General features: G+C 37.4%; 1 protein-coding gene across 3 annotated transcripts in view; it reads right to left on the minus strand.

Annotated features, from left to right (window-relative positions):
* The window catches only part of TRHDE (thyrotropin releasing hormone degrading enzyme), a 358,131-nt gene that overhangs the window by 115,936 nt on the left and 218,049 nt on the right, over window positions 1-24,146 (minus strand). For all 3 annotated transcript variants that reach the window (XM_046646029.1, XM_046646028.1, XM_046646030.1), the window contains exon 6: window positions 18,405-18,542. In XM_046646029.1, the coding sequence (XP_046501985.1) occupies window positions 18,405-18,542 (138 nt within the window). The remainder of the gene's footprint in view (window positions 1-18,404; window positions 18,543-24,146) is intronic.

Consider the following 24,146-nt stretch of genomic DNA (forward strand, 5'->3'; position numbering starts at 1 on the left):
ATTTTATTTTTGTTATGTACATTTATATATAATTTTGAGATGTATAAAATATATGCAACATATGTCAGTTCCTTCAAAGTTTTTACTTGACTTATTTAAAGAAGGAAGAAAAAATGAATGGGCACATGACTCTTATGAGAATAGTATTTTCTTTCTTTCTTTTTTTTTTTTTGCAAGGATTGAGCCTGAGCTAACATCTGTTGCTGATCTTCCTCCTTTTTTTTTCCTCCCCAAAGCCGAAGTGCATGATTGTATATCCAGTTGTAAGTCCTTCCAGTTCTTCTATGTGAGCCACTGCCACAGCATGGCTACTGATGGACGGGTGGTGTGGTTCCAAGACTGGACAGTGCACTTGGCCACCAAAGCAGTGAGCACTGAACTTTAACCACTAGGCCATCAGGGCTGGCTCGGAAACAGTGTTTTCTAACTCTGTCTCTTCTTTATGATCTCTCTCTGCAATTCTGGCCTTCATTGTCTTTTGAGAGGCTGTGGAAAGAGGCATCGACTGGTCTGCCTGCACTCCCCATCTCCTGGCTTTTGTGCAAGATCTTCATGCCCAAAGCGCCCAGCTCAAGTCTGAACTCTATGGTGTGGCTTAAGTCCTTACTTAACTCTAATATCACCTTTTCCTGAGAAATTTTTCCTAATTCAAGTTAGAATTAAAATTGTTCTTACAATTCTCCTATTGCACTTGTTTTTCGTATCTATTTTTGTATCTATTTTGACATAGAGCACAGTCTGTCATTTTGAGAATTCACACATAACAATTATGTGCCTTAGCCCTAGGACTCAGGAGGGAAGGGGCCATGTCCTGCGAAACCCAGCAGGATAAACTGGGTATTCAATGCATGTCTGTTAGACTAGATAACTAGTAAATGCATTGATATGCAAAATATTAACAACAAATGATAGAAAAAAGAAAATAGTCAGTAAGTATAATAGCAGCATTATTTGGCACAAAGACTAACCCTTGGTAAATATTTCTTCTGTTTTCTAGAGACCAACCCAGGTGGGGATGTCAGAAAGAAAACAATTATATAAAACTAGATACAGATTTTATTATTCATCTACACTGACTCTTCTCTTTTGTGGTTCCCAAATTCACTAGCTCCTTTTATAGATTTGCCCTCATATTCTCAATACTTCTTGATACTTTTTCTTAAATAATCTCATCCATTTAACCATTCAATTATAACCCTTACTTGTAAATGGTACTTTGGTATTTACATAAAAGTAGTGAAGAGAACCCTCCACCACTCAGCCCGCCACGTGCTTGCTCTGTGCTCAGCTGCCCTGAAGCCTAGTGCACATTGCTGGAGGTGGCACTGGAGAAGGATGAGCCAGGGGAAGACAGGCACCTTCATGTAATCTTCTTGTTGCCAGAGAAAATCTGTTTGCAGGGTATGAAGAACTGATTTTACAGTAATGGGAAAATGCTATTGTCTGAACTGCTAAGAAAGAAGATTTGGGCAATAAGTTATCTGAAAAAAGTATAAAGAAATCAATCCAGCGAAAGCATGACAGTAGATCCCACGGCCCTTTGCTCCTGAGAGTCCTGAGTACTGACTCACTGTTCCAAACGGGCGTGACGTTGGGATGCAGAGTACAACGCATGAAAATTGAACATGATTTGAAATAACTATGTGCCAAACAAAAAAGTAAAAGGTAAAAAAAGAGACATCAGAGAAAATCCAGAGACAGGATAAAAAGTTTAAAAAAGCTAGAAATAAAGATAGTTTTCCTTGAAAAAAGAACACCAAATAACAATACTTTTCAAATATGGGAAAGTTTCACATAAAGTAGACATGGTAGGTTGATTTTCAACTCCACTGGGAATTAAATAGCAACCACATTAAAAAAAAAATGGCTAAAACAGAAATACGTAAAAAAATGACTAAAACAGAGAAATATAAAAGAAAGAAAGAATTTCTTAACCATGAAAACCTTAATATTTGGCTTTAATCATCAATTGAACATGTAAATTGTTCTTCAAAAGGTAGTGTGATAAACTATATTTTCTTTTCTTATTAAGAATTTAAGTATTAACCTGCCAGATAGTAGACTATTCTCTAGTAAGTCCTGTCACAATGGGATAGCTGTGTGTGGACTCTCGTTCAACCTGTCTCCAAATCCACATATTCTTTGATTTACTCACTTATTCACCCATCTAATCTAGTCTCCTACTCATAAAGTTGCTGTTCCAAAATCCTTCTCCACCATCCCTCAGCGGCATGGCTTTGTGAAGTAAACGACAGCCTAAAAATTGCCAACTGCTTTCTCTCTCTCTCTCACACAAACACACACACACACATACACACACTAATAAGAGACAGAAGCCTAACGTAGTTAGTAGGTTCTATTATGATTATATAAAGTAAAGGCAAACAAATTCAAGACTAAAGTTCAATAATATCATCCCCAGATATACTGAACAGAATCTTCTTATTTTGTAATTCATCAGACTAATTAATATTTAAAAATTTCATTATACTGTAATACTATTTAGATTTGAAAGAGTCGATATTTTTGGAAATGAATAACCTCAGGAAATAATAGAAATAACTGAGTTCTGATCTAAGGATAGAATATTTTTCAATTTAAAAATAATGTTCAAGTCTAAAGGACAAAATTATTTTATTATTTTTGTGTGCATGAAGAAGATTGGCCCTGAGCTACCATCTGTGCCAATCTTCCTCTTATTTTGTATGTGGGACACTGCCACAGCGTGGCTTGATGAGTGGTGGTGTAGGTCTGCGCCTGGGATACAAACCTGCAAACCCTGGGCCGCCAGAGTGGAGTGCACAAACTTAACCATTATGCCACCAGGCCAGCCTCACATTTTACTCTGACTTTAAAAGAGGATTCTAGATTTTGAAAGCTTTTTTTATCTAAAACATATATACGACAAAGTGACTTTTTTCTAAACGACTTTACAATTTGGGCAGAACTGTATTCGCAGGGCATGTTATGCAAATATCCATAGTATGTTGGTCTAATTCAGAAACTCTAGATTCAAATACTTCTTAGTATGTTTTATCTTGGGTGGTAGAAAAGCATCTTTGGGACAGGTGTAAAAACAAGCCTCCATGGAAAATGAAGGAAATTCAAGTCAAAAAGACCTGTGCCTTGTGGTCACTTCTCTGGACTTTCAGGCATACTTTCCACACGAGTAAAATTCACCAGCATGACCATAAATAACCATGCCCTTCAGGCAGGCTCAGGACTGTCTATTTTCTGTGAAACCCGGGATGCACTAGGCGCCTCCTCATCCAGATGAGATGTTGCTGGGCCTCTTACAGCCACAGCTTTATTCAGCAGTTGCGCCAAGTATGTCATATGTTCTGACACCACTGACAAGGACAAAAGCATAGTATATTTTCTCATTATCATCCACATGAGGAACTCTTCAAGGATGGGCTCACACAAGAGGCTGATGAGATTATTTATACAGATGGGCCACCACAGAGTTCAAGATGAATATTGAATAAAGCCACACTTCTTAAACTCCACTGGGCTATAAAACTGAATTTGCCGTCCTACTAGATTCTTAATAAATAAAATACATATTATCAGTAAATATCAGCATCACTAACATTTCATCATTGCAATTAATCAAATGAAAATTGATCATTGAAATCTCCTCATCATTTTATCACTCACATATACATGGAAAAAGCAAGAAGGAAAACATTTTGTCAAGGGCATGGCTTGATAACTGAGTGACACTTTTTAATTTTCATTGTCGGATTCATTCATACATGATATGACTGATTTTCTGGAAGTTATGGAAATTATTTTACTGTGCCAATATTTGCAGTATAAGGGAAATATTGCTTGAGTAAGGTTTTCTCTACCTTTCTGCTATTCTGACTTCAGTGTGAGTTTACAGAGAGAACGAAATGCCCAGATTAAAGTGTCATCAAACCACCTTCAACTGTTCTCAGGAAAATAAATTAGCTTCTTCATGTATTTCATTGAGAAGTGGATTGTTTCTTTCCTTGCTCCTCCTCTAGAAAGACAGAAGTCATGGCTTCGGTGTGGACGCCGTGGTAGCAGCGTGCAATGGGGAGAGGTTAGCACTGAGGACCTGACAACATCTAGAAGGCAGTCAGTAAAGGAAGTGTTCATCACCACCCCTCCTGTAAAATGCAAGGACAGTTTTCGCCTCCAGCTTCTGATTCTTGTTTTCAGTGTGGCAAAGCACAGATGTGTTCTGTCCCTAGAGAGTTTCTAAACTCAAAACCCGATCATCCAGGGAACCAGAGCAGCAAGCCATTTATCTCGAAGCAACCTCTTCTGACAGGGGCAGGTCATAAGCACAAAGACTCAGTCCATTTTTATACCTAGACAAGCAGATATGATCTTGACAGAGTTTATTCAGAAAGCCCAGATGAGGAATTCATCATTTAAACTTTTCATTTAAGATATAGTTTCGTGTAATGCCATTAAGCCAAATCAATAAAATCTGAAGTTTCAATATCTGAGTGAAGAAAAAGAAAATTCTAAGAGAATGTATTGTGGGATTCCACAGATCACACTTTGGGAATCACCACCTTTGTAGGGTAAGATTTCCCAAGACACATACATAAAAATGCACAACACCCTTTGTCCTGGGAGCCCAGGAGCCTAGCAAGCATTTCACACGCTCTAGACAAACGCGCACATCGCAGGCCCTGTTACTGCCTCCCAATCTTTAGCTGCTTGTACATGGCAGCAAATCCTGCCTCTGGCTTTCCTCCATTGTTTTCATTATCAACCAGAATAAGAAACATCGACCATTACTGCTGCCAGAAGCCTAGGATAAACAAACCACCCCAATACCTGGTAAGCTAGCACCCTCTCATTTTAGAAGCAATTAAAGGTCAACTTAATGTTCTTATGGTTTAACATAGAGCAAACGTAAAAGAAAAACAGCAGGTGACTCTCATTTCCTTATTTCTGCGAGAAAAGGAAAATGTTCTACCTGGCTCACAGCAAATCTCTCCCCTATTCCACCAGCAACATCACAGCTTCAACTGGCAACAAGGTCACGGAAATGAGATATTAAAATGAGCTGATGGAAGACATTTGGTCCCAAAACTGTAAAAAAATTTCTTTCTCAAGCAGAAGTGGAAAGTGGTAAAAGATTTAGCTCTTAAAGTAAACAAGAGTGGAATTAGAAACAAAAATGCCATAAAGGGGCAGATCAACGGTCTGTCAGACAGCGGGCTGTCTCCAACAGAGGCATCAAGGGATGCTGCGAGACAGACCTGCTGTGGCTCCCCACGCCCTTCATCGCAGGTGAGGGGTGCGCTCTCAACATTCGCAAGTCCTCTGCCCGGTTTGTGGAAGGAATCACCCACTATTGGAACTAGGAAGTCCATCTTCAGATTTGGTGAAAGCAATTCAGGACAAGCAAAGAAGTTTTGCTCTGCATTATTTTTCAGAAAAAGTGAGAATAGCTCAAACTAAAGAAGTCTTAAAAAGGTAATATTAACATTTAATAAAGCATGATTTTGCTTATAGTACAGAGTCATATTTACTTCTTTATGCTAAATGTTTAAAATTCTTAAAAGGTCTCAAAAATCAGTGCAGGTAGGAATTTGAACCAGTTAGAAATTAAACGTGCATCACTGCCTGAAAGCCTCTGAGAGTCCGGAGGGTAGACTTCATCGCTGTTACAATGCAGTCAGACCACAGCTGTTTGTGGTGTGCTCACTGTCTGTAAGGACTGAACCAGGTAATAACTAGGATATTGCTAAAGCTTTGATTGTAAAAGGACTAATTAAACAGATATACACAAATAATTACAAAATACAAGAGCTCTCTAAAAAAGAAATGAGTGACTCTTCATGTTTTATGTGCAACGCGTTCTCCAAACTTAAAAAGAAATCTCAGGGGGACCCGTCTGGTACAGCTGACAAGGAGCCTGGACAGGACTCCCGGTGCGTGAATCTTGACTCCAACACTTACCAAGTGTGAGATGCTGGATAAGTTACCACTTCAGTTTCCTTGCCCGTAAATTGGGGATGCAAAAAGTATCTATCTCATGCGGTTGTTGTAAAGATTAAATGACTAATATACAAAAAGAACGTATATGAAAGTGACTGGCACATAATGTTATATAGTGTTAATTGACCTTATTATTTCAAACATAAATACCTTTAAAAGTGCTACCTTTTCCCCAGCACTACCACCACATGTATTTCAAACTTGAAAAACATTTTCAGACATTAGATAGCACTTAAAACTCTGGCTTTTGCTGTTAACAAATGTGACTACTGAAATACTTTCAACTGTTCCAATTTAGTCAGGAAGTTCCTGCTGTGACGGATGCCCTTCCAGAAGGAAAATGATGTGGCATTAAATGTTTGCACAATTCTTCTTAAAATTGTGAGGCTGGAAAACAGTTTTGGGAATATGTAAGCAAAACACAGACATTCAACTGCTTGATCGTTGCTTTGCCTTGGCTTATGGTACGTACCAGGGGGACACATATCAAAAATCTCTACTTTAGGCCAGATATTTTTGTGGCACTGAGCTAATTGCATCCTATTGTAAAATTACAGCAGAGAGGCAGTGCACAGCTGAACTGAACCAGTTGGTCTGCTTCTGGATGGCTCCACTCTACAGAAGCCTAACCATGCCTCTTAGAGTCACTGAGACCACACAGCTCCACGCCAGCCCATGCCCATCTCCACTTAGGGTCTTTCAACTCCAATTTTTCTGAAGATCCTTAGGATCCTTGGGCTGTTGGTTCAAACATAAAGGAGAGTAAACCAGGAAGAGCTAGACAATGTAAAATAAGAATCAATGAGAAAGGAGCACAAAGAAGATAAAAACATCTGATCAAGGTAGACTTTTCAGGAAGAAGAAATTGCGTTTAAAGCTCATTTCAAAAGAGAGATTAACTAATGGTCAGATGAAAGGCAGAAGTGTTTGAATAAACATATAACTTTTTTTACTGTGAAAATCAACACCTATTTGACTATGTGATCAGGCAATGAGAGAACAGAATTTGGAGTCAGGTAGGTTGGTTTTGGTCCTTCTGCTTATGATCTCTATAGGCTCAGGCCAAAAAACATAATTACTCTAGGTTTCAGCTTGATGTAACGTTTAAGGGGAATTATGAGTGGCAAAACTTTGGGAACATGGTGAGCACTCAATAAATAATAACTATTAATATAAAGAAGTATATTGTGCTTAATGATTGGGTTAATATCATCATTTTATCTCGTTCACGAAGCTTTTAAGATGGTCATAAAAGAGAATGAGGATAATAAAATAGAGCTTTGTTGATGGGTAAAATTTATTACTTTGAGACAAAGAAAATCCTAGCTCAAACTCAGAACTCTGTTTCTAAGAATGATGCCACTGTTTAAGGCAAAAACTTTAGTCCCTGAAGCTAAGAAGCAATAATTGGATGAAGAAACAAAGGATGGAAAATGTGAGTGGAATCAGGCCTTGAGTCTGCGTACAGGCCACTTGTGAGAGCTTTTCAACCCCTCTCCTATTTTCTTAACCTCCTGCGCATTTCCCATCTCTTGGTCTCTCTGTGCTGTACAGTTTCTTCAATTCTATCTTCCTGCTTACAAATCTCTCTTCAGCTCTTTCTAATCTGTAATAAACCGTCTACTGTATATACTATATTTTTAAATGAAGTTATTACATTTTCATTTGTAGGAATCCTCATTAGTTGTTTTCTAAATTGGCTTGCATTTTGCTTATTTTTCAAGCCTCTTTTTACTTCTTCAGATTTATTAATATACTATTTCACACTCTGTCTAACATATCCACTATTTTAATCACGTGCATGAATGGTTCCATTCTCAATTGTCTCAGCTGTCTCATGCTCATGGACCTTGTTTCCTGTGTGATTAGTGATTTTTGACTGTGAGATGCTCCTTTTCCTTGGGATTTATCTGTGGGAATCTTCAAGATGTGGTATGAAGGTGTATACTTCTAGAAAGGATTTGTTCTAGTTTCTGTCTGGCATCTGAGGACACTTCTAGTCCAGGATCAAGCATTTTAAATTAAAATCCTGGCTTGAGGTTTGCAGTGTACCAAGGAGATTTTCATTTGAGTTCCAACGCTGTGCAAGGGTTTCTCGTAGTCACACATTTTCAGAGGAAATTTTCTTTCCCTCTCCTCTTGCAGTCAAAGTTTGGAGCAGACAATTTCTTCACAGTCCCCTGCAGAAGGGGAGAGGTTTATTTCCAGTTCATCTTTGTGCCACCGGGGCAGCTCTTGAAGGCCCTGGCTTTATGGGATGCCTCCCATTAAACTTCTCACCTTAGGCTTTATGTTCTTTTCCTGTCTCTGTGAAACCCTGAGAAGCTGCTCAAATTCTCCTGGCTGGGCAAATGCCCTCAAGACAAAAGCGGCTTCAGGATTTTTTTTAATCTCTGTTTTTTAAAGGCAAGAATATGGGGTATGAAATCACAGTGAAGCCTTCTAATGCTGATATAAAGAGAACCCCCCCCCCCCAAACTAAAAGCATTCTATGTTTAAAAAGCAGAAAGACCAAAATCTGTTATTGCTGACAGGAAATATCCAACAGCATGAAGGATAAAGGATGTAGAAAACATGTCGTCTCTAGATAATCTTCTCAGCAGCTCATCAAATGACCCTTAGCCTCCCCTGGAAGGAAAATATGTGTGAAAGCGTGTCCAAAGAAATATTTTTATTATTTCAAAGGAAACAGCATATTTACCTTCAAAAAGACTACATCAGCCAAACAGAAAGGCTTTTTGTTGTTGTTTGACTAGAATTGTATCTATCCTGCATAGTAATACAATTTGGCCTGTTTGAAACAGAAACTCTGATTGAGGCTTACATATGTGTTTGATTAATATGGACGTGAATTGTTTAATACTTGGAAGGTACATTTTTTTTTGGTAATAAAAATAGACAATCTCTGGGTTCACATGAAAAAAGGAATAGTGATAAAAAAAGTTCCTTAAAGTCAAAACAATTATTAATTATCTTGAACTTTATATGTAACTCTGGTAACCATACAGGGCTTCTGGAGAATTTTATGTTACATCAATATACCGTGTGTAGTTCACTAAAAATGGGTAGTGGTTATGTTGAGTAAAAAGGTGAACTCTTCAGATACTAAAACACAGCCCATTCACGATTATTCTACAGGAAAACTCAATTCAGTTCAACCATTTCCAATCTGTTCCATTGTTATAAGTACACAAAGTACTTATATTGCGAATATTTTGTTCTTCATCTTCTCCAAACATTCTTTTTGAAAAAGGGAGTTTCATTGCTGTTCTCTGTTTCCTTCTTCTATACTTCCCATCTCTCAAAATGTCAACCTGTTACCTTTCTTGTTTATCCTTTAAATCTTAATTTTCTTCCTAACTCTACTTCTCCTCTTTCCAACCACCACAGAATCTCATTATTCCAGAATATCTATTCAAAACATCACAATCCCTCTATGTGTTACGGGGATATACATCGGCTGATGCCCAATTCTTTTTAGTTTGTATTTTCAATTGCTATTTCTCTCTGAATATCCTCTATAAACAATTTGAGATTCACAGGCCTCCTGACTGAATTGACTTTGTTCTGCTAACAGAAGCCCCATTCCCTTCTGACATGATTGTAGCTGCCTCCTAGTTTAATGGAATTACAGTCACATATAGTTGGAGGGTGAGCAAATTACAGAAATGCAATACTCTTTGTATGTTACTATTTATAGTAATTGAAATGGTACTTTTTATTCTTAATTATGGTGATTGATGAAGTCTGACATGAGTGAACCATTGCAAAAGTCACTAGAATTAGGCTTTTTGCATAAACCAAACACTAAGAACAAGTGTAGTTGTGAAACTATTTCAGAAAGCTGCAGAAGCAGAATCTCACTCTAGCCTGGGTCTGCGAGCTAAGACTCACACAACGTAGCTTTTAAGCTTCTTATATTGTGTGATCACCACTCTGGCCTGCACAAAAAGAGCAGAAGAATAAAGTCACAACCAACACTGCACTTTCTTAAGTATTTCAGCAACTGTGTACAACAGAGGGATTCAAAAGCAGCGTACGAAACCGCTAATTAGTAACAAAAGAATGAGACACAAAAGGAGCAGGAGAAGATAAGAATACTTTGAAGGGGATTAATCCATTCCTTACACTGTTGAGTAACTTGCTACCTATTTTCATTAAGTACACACTTTTTCTTTCAATTTTATCAAGTAAATGCTAAATCTGAGAGGAACAGCTAATGAGGACAAGTACAAGTGTCCAGGAAGAAAAAAAACAAGCTGTTTTAAGTATTTAAATAGTAATATTTGAGCAAGAAGAAAAGGTAATAAACCACTCAAATGGTGATGAATCAGTCAAATACATGGGCAGAAGAAAACTTGCCTCCATCAGTAAAATGTACAAATTAATAATTTACCAGTAAGTGGTAAAGGTATTTATCATAAAAATGTCAATAAAATCATCTCCTCCCACCATATGCATTTTCTCTACAAGGGCAAAAAGGCATTTCCTTTACATGACGTCTTAAAATCACCTCTGGGCCTAGAAAAACAGTAATTCAAGGTCAAAGGCAAAGACAAAACTCCCTAGTACTCAACAGAAAGAGTCACTAACACATGGTCTCTCTTGGACATTGTCTTCATGATTTTCTAGTTATCAACAGGTTATTCAGAGACAGATAGGAAGTATGTCTAAATATTCCCATTTTGCCTAAGAAGCAAGTAGTTTGTTTCTTTCATCATTCACACTTCTACATTTATAAGCAAAGGAGAAATTGAATGATACCAACATAAATATGTACACTCAACATTAATTTCTAATAAGTTATGAGTTTCACTAGCACATTATTTGACTATGATATATCATAAAGTCAAGATCTAGCTAGAATTTTTTTAGTAGTCTTCCACTTAATTTGCTAATTAGGGAGCATATTTTTAGTTTTATTTTAAAGAATACCAAAGAATGAAGATTTCATAACCCTCAGTAGTTCATATTGAAGTGTTTAATTTCCTTTATGTCAAGAAGTTCTTCCCTGGAAGAAGTGAAATTTCTCCCTGTAATTTAATGCCATTTGTCTTCCTCCAACCTTGATGTTGACAGAGGAGTGGTGAACAGCCTTCCTGTAATGACCATTCAGATGCGAGAGCAAATTATTAAGTCACCTCTCAGCCCTGCATCCTCCAGGCTGGACGTAGGTAACTTGTTTAGCTTTTTCTGATAGGATTTATCTCCAATTGTTTCTAAATCAATCTCTCTTTCTCTCTCTCTCTCTCTCCCTCCATCTGTCTCTCTGTTCTTTGCTTAATTTGTCTCAGTCTCTTATACTTGTTCACATTTCTTTATGAGATGATCATACCTGGTAACTATTACTGCCCAGATTTTATAACACTTATTTCTTATAACACAAAAGACTGCAACCCAAATTATATTTCCTATTGAAACAGTGACATAATAGGCAATTAGTTAAAGAAAGTATTAGGGTAGCGTGGAAAGACAAGGAGTGAGAAACTATGAGATGTGAACACTAACTGGACACCCAGGAGCCTGAGAGCATCCTTAAACTCTCTGGGCCTCTGTTTACTCTCAGGTAAATTGAAGCTAATAATATCTACCTTACAGAGGTGGGAGATTAAATGAGACAATTAAGTGGATGTCCAGGGACCCTCAAAGAACAAGTGATGCTATCATTCCTACCACTAGTACTATTGCCATTACATACCTGACCCAGAGGCTGCTGTCTAACTGTCCTACAGAGATGACCAGAAGCACCATAGTTAATCACACATATAATACGCCAGAGATGGTACAGTAAAGTGTGCACAAATGTGTCAAAGAGGACAAATAGTAATCAACTATGCTCATTTGACTGCATGTACGAAGTAGACTGTGAATAGAGAAAGTAAAGACTGAGCAGAAGGACCTGTTTAGAAGAACGGCCTGGAAAGTCTTGCAGAACAGGAGGCTTATTGTGGCTGAGGCACGAGAGTGCAGAGACAACAAGAGAAGAGCTGAGCGACAGGAAAGGGGTCCCATGAGGTCCAGGGCTGAGGCGTCAGGCCACACGTGACAGAACCCATCAGAAAATAGAATGATTGGGCAATACAATCTTCCTTCCCCTCCTGGAATTCATATGGCATTACATCTGAAACTCTTTACTACTATTTCAAGTGCCAACCCTTTTTTCTAATACCTATGAACAGACAATACAGTAAACATAATATTGAATAAATTGCACACTATGTCAGAATGTGATCTGTACCATAGGACCAAACTGTAAGTGGGTCAGAACAAGGGAAATGAATGAAGAAAAGAGTAAGGGTGCCAGTTGACTTTTTAAGTTGGTGATCTCTTTGAGAAGGTGACATTTAAGTAAAGGCTTCAAGGAGAACAAGTTGGAGCCATGGCAATATCCAGCGTAACCTCATTCTCTTCAGAGAGAACAGCCACTTCAAAGGCCCTAGTGTGGGAGGGACTTTAGTTGGATTTCAGGGAAATCAAGAGAGCTGATGCAGCAGGTGTACGATGAATGAAGACACAGACGGTACTGAGAGGTGAAGCCGGAGGAATAAGAGCCAGAATAAGAGTCCGTAGTCTGTGGGGAGCTTGGGGAGAATGGGATAAGCAGACATCAGGTAGGACCTCATGGGTCATCGTAAAGACTTTGCCTTTTATTCTCATTTTGGTGAGGAGTCATTGTAGGGTTTTGAGCAAAGAAGTGGCACTAGCTTAGGTTTTAAAAAAGATCACTCTGAGTCCTTGGTCAAAAATAGACTGTAGGGGAACAGGGTTAGAAGCAGAGAGGTTTTAGGAATCTTTCTAAATGTGGCAATCTGGTGGTGATTCAGACCAGAATGGCAACAGTGATGGTGGGGAGGAAAGGTCAGGTTCTGGGAATATGTTGACAGCAGAGACAATGAGATTTCCTGAAAAATAGGATGGGAGAAAGAGAGGATGAAAGGTGGCCTGAGAACTTGTTGCCATCCACTAAGATGGTTCATATTATAACTTGCCTTGAAATATATTTATTTGTGAAAAGTGCTATAGATAAGAGCCCAGAACTTGGATTTAGACACATCTGATTTCCATCCTGGCTTGTGCACTTGCTAAGTGTCTTACCCTATGGAAATCACTTAACTTCTCAAGTCTCAGTTTCCTTATCAGTAAAAGGGGTTAAAAATGCCTACATTCCAAGTTTTCTGTTAGGAGTAAGTGGGATAACATATGCAAAGCATCTCACAAAATGCTTTGTACATAGTAAGCGCTCCTTAAATGATAGATGTGCTTCCCTGTTACTCTTAGTATAATTAGTGTTTTCATTTCATATGTTTTATACCTACTACTGGTTATATTTTTGAAAGAAGGCACCATCTTTTTATTTTTCCCCATAGAAACAACCTATCCCTTACAAAGAGTTGGTATTGCTCTCTCCATGTGCTAATTATGGCCTGGCTGATGTGATGTTATGGATGAGAAATCTGGTATTAGAAGGGAAAACAGATGCAAAGCACTCATTGTCCTTTTCATATTCGCTTCCAAAGATGATAGAAGTTGTATATATTTTCCTCTTTAGCCTTACAAGGATTTTCAAACTTTAAGTCTGGAATATATTGGTAGAGCTTTGCAAGCTGAACTGCCAACCTCTTTCTATTATTCTTGTTCTCCATGACCCCTTGTAGATTTTTCTCTGCTTGACAATTCTTTCCTTTATTCTGTGTAATTTTGTTTGGTCTCTAAAATATATTAACCTTGATAGAAGAATTGGTGAAAAGAGTGCTTGTTTTTAAAGGATCCTCTTTAACTTTGCTTAAGTCATTTCGAAATCTGTTCATCTCTCTCAAGCTTGTAGCAATCCTCTCCAACTCGGCATTGCATCATATGTAAACTTAATGAGCATTCACTCACTTTCATCAACCAGGTCACTAGGTCATTGATTCTTATTTCCCTTGGTGCTTTTAGAGCAAAGAGACTATTTCAATCCATCTTTTGCAGTCCTCCTATCTATGGACAATGTTTTCCTGTTTCCACTGCACTTTTAGGATAAAAGTATCCTCATATTCAATCTACTATTAAAATGGAAAATTTGTATTTCACTGGGATGTAACTCTTTTTTTTACAGACTAGCTGTCACTTTTATCTCTCTTCCCATTCTAAAAACACATATCTAATTTTAGGAGTTTAATTTTTTTCTTTTAATACTGGCCTGGAGACTATCCATATTGAACATCACTCAATATTTCTTCAGAAACACTCAGTTCTTAAATTCAAATCCACAAAAACTGGTATCTATTCTGTGGTTCCTAAACTTTATTTCTCTATAATTTTCTCAACCCCTAAATACATTTCTATACAAAAAGTTATTTAAAGTGTAATGAAATTACTATACAGAAATAATAACAAAAAACAGCAGTGGGAATAATTAGAATAATTATTAAGAGAATAATTACAAGAGAGGACATGCCACTTGAGCACTGGCGCAGTAAGAGGTTGCTTATTGGTAGAGGTCAACGTTGTCTGCTAACAGGGAGCTTCAGGGAGGAGAGCACAGAAGATCAGTGGCAAGAAGTTTTTATTAAGCTACACACTACATTACAAAAAAATAAGTTCTGTATACTACAACTCTAGTTGCTACAATGTTTTCTGAAATGTCCAGATCTATCATATTATTTCCATCTCTAACACAAGAATATTCTTTCTAGAATGCAATTGTAATTATGTTACTCCTCTGCTTGACACTCTTCATTGGTTCCTGTTGACCTGCTGGGTGAAGATCAAACTTCCCGTATTGCATGAGAGGCCTTCCCAGTTCTTACCGGCTTATGTCCCCAGCCTGTTTACTGCCCCCAACTCTCACTACTCTGTACCCTGTTGAACTTCTTGATGTTCCATTCAATCACCATTGTGCTCCTTTTCTGAGCCTTCTCTACAGAATGGTCCTTGTTAGCCTTTTGGTCGCTCCTCTACCCTTTACTCTCATGATTATATCTTGTACATATTTCTACCATAACTCCTAAGATTCTGAGGATGGCATCCATTACTTTCTTCTAGTCATCAGTTTGTTTTTCTATAAACCCTATTTCACTTGATCCTATTGGGCCAGCCAGTTATGTGGCCTATCTCTTCCACCACCAAGGATGAACTCATGACCCATGCTAACCAGTCAGAATGTCCATAGGGACTGTCCACTGCATGGACATATGGATTAGCCACTGGTGATCTATTACATAATCAGAACAAATCATAGCCCTTTAGAAACTAGTATAAATTCTGTGTGAGAAAAGAAGTTTACTCTTTCTCTGAGCCTGTTAGGATCACCAGGTTGAGGGCTCTATCAGGCTAAACTTGTTTGGGGCTATCTATCTAAGCATCATCTAGAAATTAAATCTGATAGAGGCAAAGAGCCAAGAAAGTGACAAAAGGTGGATTTCTGGTGACATTGTTAAAATACCTGAAGTCAACCAGTCTGTAAGTTAATACTAAATCTCAGACTTATCAGTTATTCAGTCAACAAATTCCTTTTTATTGCTTAAGATGGTGTGAATTAGATTTCTACATTTAAAATGAAAATATTGCTGTGAATATTCATATGCTGCTGCACTGACTTATTTGTATGCTGTCTCTCCTTTGTGTCTTATTGATTGTTATATCCCTAGCACTCAGCACACAGTGCTTGGGACATAAGAGGTGCTTGTCAAAGAAATGCTCCAGCCAAGCAAGCTTGTTGGGCAAATATGGTAGAGGTAAAATTGTTTGCTCTGGAACCTGATTTCCTGGGATACATATCCTTGGATTGACCATGACTCAATGTCCTCATTTTTAAAATAAGGAACATGAAAACAACAATCCAATAAGAGGATTATGAGAATTAAATGGGTCAATAAATGTAAAGAGATTGGCACAGTGCCTAGTACACAGTAAGCATTCAATAAGTGTTAGCCGTTGATGTTATTTATGGCTGTACAATTACCCATATTACCTGTCATGCATCCCAGAATGATATGGTTTGCCCATTCCACTTACACAGTTAGTTACTGCATCTTACCCACATATTAACCATCAGCTAGGAAGAGCCTGAGAGAAGCCAAATCAGAGAACTAGACTAAGACACTAAATACACCCTAAAGCCTGCTACAGAGATTATCAACATGAGGTCCCTAAGATTTAGCCAAATTGGTCTGATGTTTATTTTTTTCCACACTCACATTTGAAGATTACTCTTCAGCTATGCCAGCAGGTACCTGGGCAACTACTTTTCACCTAGGGTTGGGGGAAGGAGGAATTGGGGGGATGTAGGTCAAAGGGTACAAATTTTGAGTTAGAAGAAGTTCTGAGGATATAGTGTACAGCACGGTGACTATAGTTAATAATAGGGTATTGTATACTCAGAAGTTGCTGAGAGTAGATCTTAGGCATTCTCACCACAAAAAAAAAAGTTATCTGTGTGAGGTGATGGATGTGTTAATTATCTTGATGACCTTCATAATCATTGCACAATGTATTTGTATATTAAATCATCACATTGTACACTTTAAATATACATAATTATATTTGTCAATTATTCCTCAATAACATTTATTAAAAAAAAATAACGTCTAGAGACAAGTAAACCAGTACCCTTTATGATGGTGGTCCTGAGCTTCGTGGCACAGTTTGCTCATTAATCACAATTGACAAGACTTTGCACAAAAACGTGGAGAGGGTAAAATAATAATGATTGTATCTTCATTCTTTCCTACTGTTTCAATTCTTAATCTTCTTGAATAAATTAGAAATTGCTCTGGGATAGAGGTTATTTATGTGTAAAAGCACATCTATAATATATTTCATCAAAATAACATTTTCCTGATATTATTCATGCTGAAGTAAAATTAGTATTTACAAATAGTCTTTTAGAATTGGTGGTAGGAGGGAAATAATTACAGACATGTCTCCAAGCTCATCTCAAGCTGAACCAACGATTGTTGGCATTACACTTTAAGAATCAATACAGTTGAATGAAGTGAATTGCACCCAATAAAATCTCCCCAAAAAGCCTCATATATAAAAATCAATATATACTTTAAATACTTATTTAATGCTTTAAATAAATGTTAATATATATTTTAAATATGGTTCTACACTTGTACTTATTTTTTTGGTTTTCTTTTCTTTTTTTTGAGGAAGATTAGCCCAGATCTAACACCTACCTCCAATCTTTCTATTTTTGCTAAGGGAGATTGGCCCTGAGCTAACATCTACTGCCAATATTCCTCTTTTTCCTGAGGAAGACTGGCCCTGAGCTAGTATCCATGCCCATCTTCCTCTACTTTATATGTGGGACACCTGCCACAGCACGGCTTGTGCGTAGGTCAGCACCCGGGATCCAAACCAGAGAACCCTGGGCCACCAAAGCAGAACGTGCAAACTTAACCACCATGCCACCTGGCCGGCCCCCACTTATTTTTGTAAAACATAGAAAACACCATCTTGAGCCCATGCGATGATCAGTGACTCAAAAAAGAGATTTTCTAACATAATTTGCATCTTTATATATTATAGCATACAATGTTAATAATCATTGAGACAGTCATTTCATGAATGAAAAATAAAATATCCAAATCACTGCACCAAGGAATTCTGATGAATCATTATTTGACCTCTAGTTATAACAGAAATATCTTTCTTTTGAGAAAAAATTTAAAAATATAAAAAATTGGTTTAATTTAAAACATTATAAATCAATAAAGTATGTAAAAATCCCAATAAATGTGATTCAATCTACACCAAAGATGGCTACTAAGTGTTAAACACTGAGATGTACATGCGCATGTTAAAATTAGAAGAACTAATGGATAAAGAGATTAGGAAAAATCCTACTCCAAGTAACAATAGTAAAAAGTTCACAGTGTTCATTATTTTTTTGTCTAGTCATTGGTCCAAAATCTTTGCCACTCAAAGTCTAGTCTTTAGAATTTCCTTTATAATGCATATTATCCAGGAAACATCCTTAATTCCCCTCATCTCCCTTAAATATCTCCCTATAATACATATCATGCCACTGCCCTGACTCAGTTGCATCAGCCAATCAAAATAAGTAAGTATTTAAGGGGCACTGGTGAAAAATAATTTGTCACTATACAGGTCAGCTCTCATTAATAATAATAAAAGTTGACATTTACATAACACCATTTGTACAGCAATTTCATATTAAGTCTCCAAAGATTTATTAATACTTCCAATATTTCTATGCATTTGGTAAATTCATCTCCATTGTACTGATTTGTAAAGAAAAGCCCTAACTCGTAAAGTTATATGAACCTAGTGACTGTTTTTAAACTGAATGTTCATTTCTATCTGCTAGGAAGAAGAGAAGAATATAAAACATCTAGCATGAAATAGTTTGGCTACTCCAGGATAGTGAAATATCCATTTGGCACTTGGGTCTTATCTATTCCCACCTTTTTATATGCGATCCAGTCAAACACCCTGTCAATATCTGCTGCCTGTCGCACTTCCTGTGATACTGGATGGGAACTGGCCAAGCCGTCAAGCAGCATCACTTCATGCAGAACATCCGTCAGAAACCTCTGTTTTTCCTGCAATACAGTAGACGGGGCAATAGCATAGGTGATTCATGGTTATAACAGAACGCCTGTGACAGCTTGAACAGAATGTGTGTTCCTTAATCGATGATGCTCATCAGCCTACATGGTGAGACTTAACTCTAAAGAGAATCCAGTAAATAAAATGCCCCTTAAGTTACTCTGAAATGAAGGTGGTTGATCTGAGCACAACATGAAACAAAATCAATGGGCTACAATGGGCCCTAAATAGACAAAAACAATGGACTCTGTGCTTTAATAGCGGTTAAAGCAAATTTGGAGAGTGGGCACATAAATGAAACTGAGTAAGCTTGTTTGTGCATTCTACAAGGTCAAGACTACAATTTCAGTCCCAAATAACCTTTTTAGTTAAATTCAATGTAAGAATACTAAGTAAATTTCAGGGTTCCTGTGCAGTTTTCCTATTTATCCCATTTATTTCTAGTACCATTTGAACAGCTCAGTCTCTTTCTCCCTGACCCTACCTCCTTCTCTCTCTCTCCCTCTCTCTCTCACTTATTCTCTCTCTAATACACACACGCACATGCACACACACACACACACACACATTTATTTCCTGAAAGAATTTCAGGGAACCACAACAGATAATAAAAGGCATTATTGACATCAAACTATAATATCTGTGGATGTATATGTGAATTCAGAATAATGGACATAAATTGGAGATCAATAGGTTTTAATAATCCGTTACCATAAAGTTGTGAAAACAGACAAAATCATGAAACTTCTATTCAGCACACTGTTGAGACATCAGTATTTGCTCTAATAAAAGCGGATTTGTTGTGTTAGAAATAAACTGTAAAGAAAAAGTACTTCTCTGTTGTTTTTGGAGAAGGCTGCTGTAAAGACACAGCTTGGGTTTGTTAACAAAAATGCTGGCAGCTATTAGTTCTCCTGGCCTGCTGCCTTCATTGAGGGAGGAGGGAGAGAAAAAGGAAGTTGCAAGAGATAACAAGGGCTAAAACGCCCCTGGACAGTTGCGACCTGAGGAGTATCGCTACAGAGATTAAAGACGGGCAATGCTTAAATCGCTCCAGCTGATTTTGAACTCATTCTTGGAGCCTCCTAGTTTTGAGCCAGCAGACAAACAGCAGGTTATTTCTGAGTGAGTCATAATTTCAAGCTGAGAGAACACCAATCCTGGATTTTAAAAAATGGAAATGGAGAATAAATATGCTAAGAAAAGAATAGTTAACTGGGCATATATGTGTGTATTATTTTAAATCTGCCTTTAAAGAAACATCACCATCTGCTCAATGATTTGATATGTTTAACTGATAATATTAATTAGCCATCCAAATATATACTGTAAGGTTTATTTCCTAATAGCTTATTTTTATAGTCTATGGACTATAAATCTAGTTTTTTCAGTCCTTTTTTTGGTCTAAGAGTTTCACATCAATGGTCTATGTTCCATCAAAAACACCGAGGTAGCAAGGACTGCACGAGAGGTCACTGAGTCTCAGAAGGCTGCTCCAGACCCTAAGAGGCCACAGTGAGAAATTCAAACTTGAATTAAATGACAAGTATGACATAAACTAGTACTGTATTTCTTCTCAAATTAAGTTCCTAATTCAAGACAAATTAAGGAGAGTGAACCCTGCGATTCAAGACCTTAAGAATAAAAAGATTGGCATTTATGGGGGCCAGCCCAGTGGCATAGTGGTTAAGTTCACACGCTCAGCTTCAGCGGCTTGGGGTTTGTGGGTTTGGATCCTGGATGTGAACCTATGCACTGCTCATCAGGCCATGCTGCAGTGGTGACCCACATACAAAATAGAGGAAGATTGGCAAAGATGTTAGCTCAGGGACAATCTTCCTGAAGCAAAAAGATGAAGATTGGCAACAGATGTTAGCTCAGAGCCAAACTTCCCCAGCAAAAAGAAAAAAAGATTGGCAATTACATTTCTCATCTTAAGTCCACTAAAAAGCAAAGATAAAGATAAGATCTCAGACGAACGGCCTAGATTTAGACAATAAGAAAAAAATCACATATTTCCAAAATAAATATTTATGTTACTTTTAAGCAGATATATATCGTGTTACTCATTCAATTTTAAAATGCACAGTAAAACTATTTGATATTGAAATTAATGGGAGGAATCATGAAATATATAATTATACTTCAACTTGACCAATCATCACTTTTATTTATAAGGAATACCAGTTGAAGATATGATTTCCATTCTGAAGATAAAACATATTCAACTCTTCAAATAATGAATGCCTGCTCCATTGTGTCACTGAAACAACTGATGAAAAGGCACAGTATAAAATGAACTTAAAGTGATGCTCTATTTGAATCCTAATTTTTAGTATTTAGCAACATTAAATATATATTGAGCAATTTAAAATTTAGAAAACATATCTTGGTTTGCTAGAGATATGATTTTTTAATGGTATATGGAAATGGCTACATAATTATAAAATTGAAATCTAAGGTAAATTTCAAAAAATGAAACTTTCTTGTTTAAGGAAATACAAGTTCTACATGATCTGTTGCTTCATGTTTCTGGAGAAAAACAAGAACACCCTTTGCCTAGTCAGTCGACTCTCATGAAGCAGTGCTTAAATTTAGCAGTGTTAAGTCTTTAGCAAAAGATTCATTTTCTACATTGTTGGAAAGAATGACTGTGTAATTGAGAAAAAAGGCATTAAAATAGGTTAAGAGAGAGAGGAGAAAAAAAAAGCCTGATAGAAGAACACTCACAAAGCTCAGAAGAGAGAATATCGTAAACTGAGGAGAAAAAAAAGAAAATTCTAGCCAGAGGCAAACCAATTTAACAAAACTACAAAGAGCTTCCAGTAGAGAAGGTGCTAATTTTTATAAAGACCCATATCTCTATAAAATAAGAAATGATTTTATCTTGTCAGTGCCTGGCTGGGGCCCTCCACCTCTTCCTCCTCCTCCTCAACAACAACAATAATAATAACCGCAAAAATTACTGTCTTGACTAATCGCCTACTGCTCACCTGAGACTATGAAAGTTTAAAAACAAAGTTAAAGAAATCCTGGCTTTGATGTGAGATAAAAGATAAAACAAAATAGCTGTCCACAATGAAAAAATAATAGTTTTCTCTTACAGACTAGAAATGCCAAAGAAATTTTGAGAAAAAAGTACTATAAAATAGAATTATTCACAGAAAATTTAATGGAAGAGATAGAAGTTGACCTATCCTTAAAGGAACTTTAAAGTTGTGTGTGCATTTGTGTATGCGCATGCAGGGAATAATATATTTACGGTGCATAGTCAACAGTTAGTTTTCATTCTAGTTCCTATTTTAAGGACATGGTGATAAGCCATTCTACCACTATCAAAAAACAGCATAATAAGGTAAAATGGAGAACTTTGAAATCTGTTTAAGTAAGTTTACTGTTAACAGTAACAGTGAATCCTCCCACTTTAGTATAGAGACTTCTTGGAATTGCTGCACGTGTGCCTACATAGAAACAGTTCCAGTTATATTGAATATATCATTTTCTATTGAGCTATCTTCTTTCCTTCTTTCTTTTTTTTTTTTTTTTTTTTTGCTGACAAAGATTTGCCCTGAGCTAACATCTATGCCAATCTTCCTCTATTTTGTATGTGGGTTGCCACAGCATGGCCCCCAAGTGGTATAGGTCCACACACGGGAACGAAACCCAACAGGTGAAGTTGAGTACGCTGAACTTACCACTAGGTCACAGAGCCAGCCCCCTTATTGAACTATTTTCAGAAAAAATATATTACATTTGAACTTTTGAAGAATAGTGCAGAGGTTTTTCATAAAACAAAAGAAAGTGTGAGTAAAATGCACAGAGCTGAGAATAACACACAGAAAAGAAGAAAACCACCATTATGTTACTCTATCATTCATCTAACCAATATGTATTAAATTCCTACTCTATGCTAAATATTGTGCTGTGTTTGGTAAAGAAATATATGACCACAGTCTGGTTCCTATCCTTAAAGAACTCAAAAGTGGAACGGAAAATATAGGGGAAAGACAGAAAAACAGCTAGCTGGATTATAACATGGTGGATGTTATAAAACACAAAGGATGAAATGACTAGTTCACAAAAGGCTTTACAGAGCATGTGACATTCAAGTGGGTTGTTGAAGGATGAGGGTTTACTCAGATGAATGGGGAAGCAGCTAAAAAGGGCAAATCCAGGCAGAGGAAATATGTAAAAAGCTCTTCTGTTTGAAACCTCACTTATCAGGTTGAAGAGTTTGGTCTCAATAAATAGGCAGCAGCAGGCATAATGACATAATAACAGTGGTGTCACAGGAAAATTAACTTATCTGTGGTATGCAGTGGGCTGCTGTAGGTAGGGACGGGAGACAGGAAGCGGCTGTGGTGTGACCAGCCGGTGAGGTGATAATGTTTTAGAACAAGGTGTTGCTGAAGGAGTGCTGAATCAGAGTGATACATTTGAATGAAAAATCAACCGACATCAAAGCCTTGATGCCTTGGTTCCCTTAGTGGATGATGGAGAGGAAAGACTAAACAATAACTACATGGCTTTTGGACTTGACGGAATTTTTCTAAAATGGCAAGGCAAGGGGAAGCTATGGACAGAAATGGAGAAGTGTAAAATGTTCGGTTTGGAGGGCAAGCTAAAAAAACCAGTTTTAGACATGTTGCAACATGTTAGGTCTGAAGGGTTAACAGTGAATATGCCTGGTCTAGCCATAGTCATTGGTGATGAGCTGGAGAACAGGAAGTACCATGGAAAGGTAGGGCTGTCAGCAAGTTCCCATAGGAAAGCTGACTAATTTTATTGAAGAGCAATACCAGGCAGACACTCTGTCATCAAAAAAGAAAGAAAAAAATCAGAAAATAATCTGAATCAAGATCAAAGAAAGTCAGATGCATCAAACCAGACGAAGAAGATGAGAGCCAAGCCTGAGCCAATTCAAGTAGTGATGCGGTGCTCATAGGCATGAAAAGAGTAGGAAAAAAATGCTCAGGGCAGACATGGGTCACATCAGAGAAGATGTGGGTCACATCAGATCAGCCACAGCAACTCAATTTTCTCAAGGATGGGTCTGAACATAAATGGCTCTTCTGGTATTCCTAGGAGAAGAAACAGGCACACTGCTGCAAAGTGATGAAAGAGTCTAGACTGAAAGAAAAATATCCGCCACTCACTAGAGGTATGACCTGGAGCAAGTAATTCAGTCCTTTTAGTCCTCAGCATCCTCATTTGTAAACATACATGGTTGTGAAGATTAAATAAGAGAATTTGTTCTACAAATATTTATTGAGCACCTGCTATATCCAGATGGTATGCCTTGTTCTGGGGATAAAGAGATACAAAGACATGGATCTGACCTTCAAAGATTTTATAGTAGTAGAAGGAGAGGAGAGAGACAAAGATGAAAACAAATACGAAAACACCACCTGCTGTATTGAAATGGAAGTAGGCTCAGGATATGGTGTGACTGCACAGAGAAGGCTGTGATTTGCCCTGCCTGGGGAGGCAGGAAAAGCTGAACTGATAGTGTTGAATCTTTAAGGATGATTTGCGTTTTCTAGGAGGGTGCAGCAGGAAAGGGCATTTTGGATAGAAGGAAATATCCGGGAAAAGTC

This window comes from Equus quagga, chromosome 19, assembly GCF_021613505.1.
Source record: "Equus quagga isolate Etosha38 chromosome 19, UCLA_HA_Equagga_1.0, whole genome shotgun sequence".
Classification (NCBI taxonomy): Eukaryota; Metazoa; Chordata; class Mammalia; order Perissodactyla; family Equidae; genus Equus; species Equus quagga.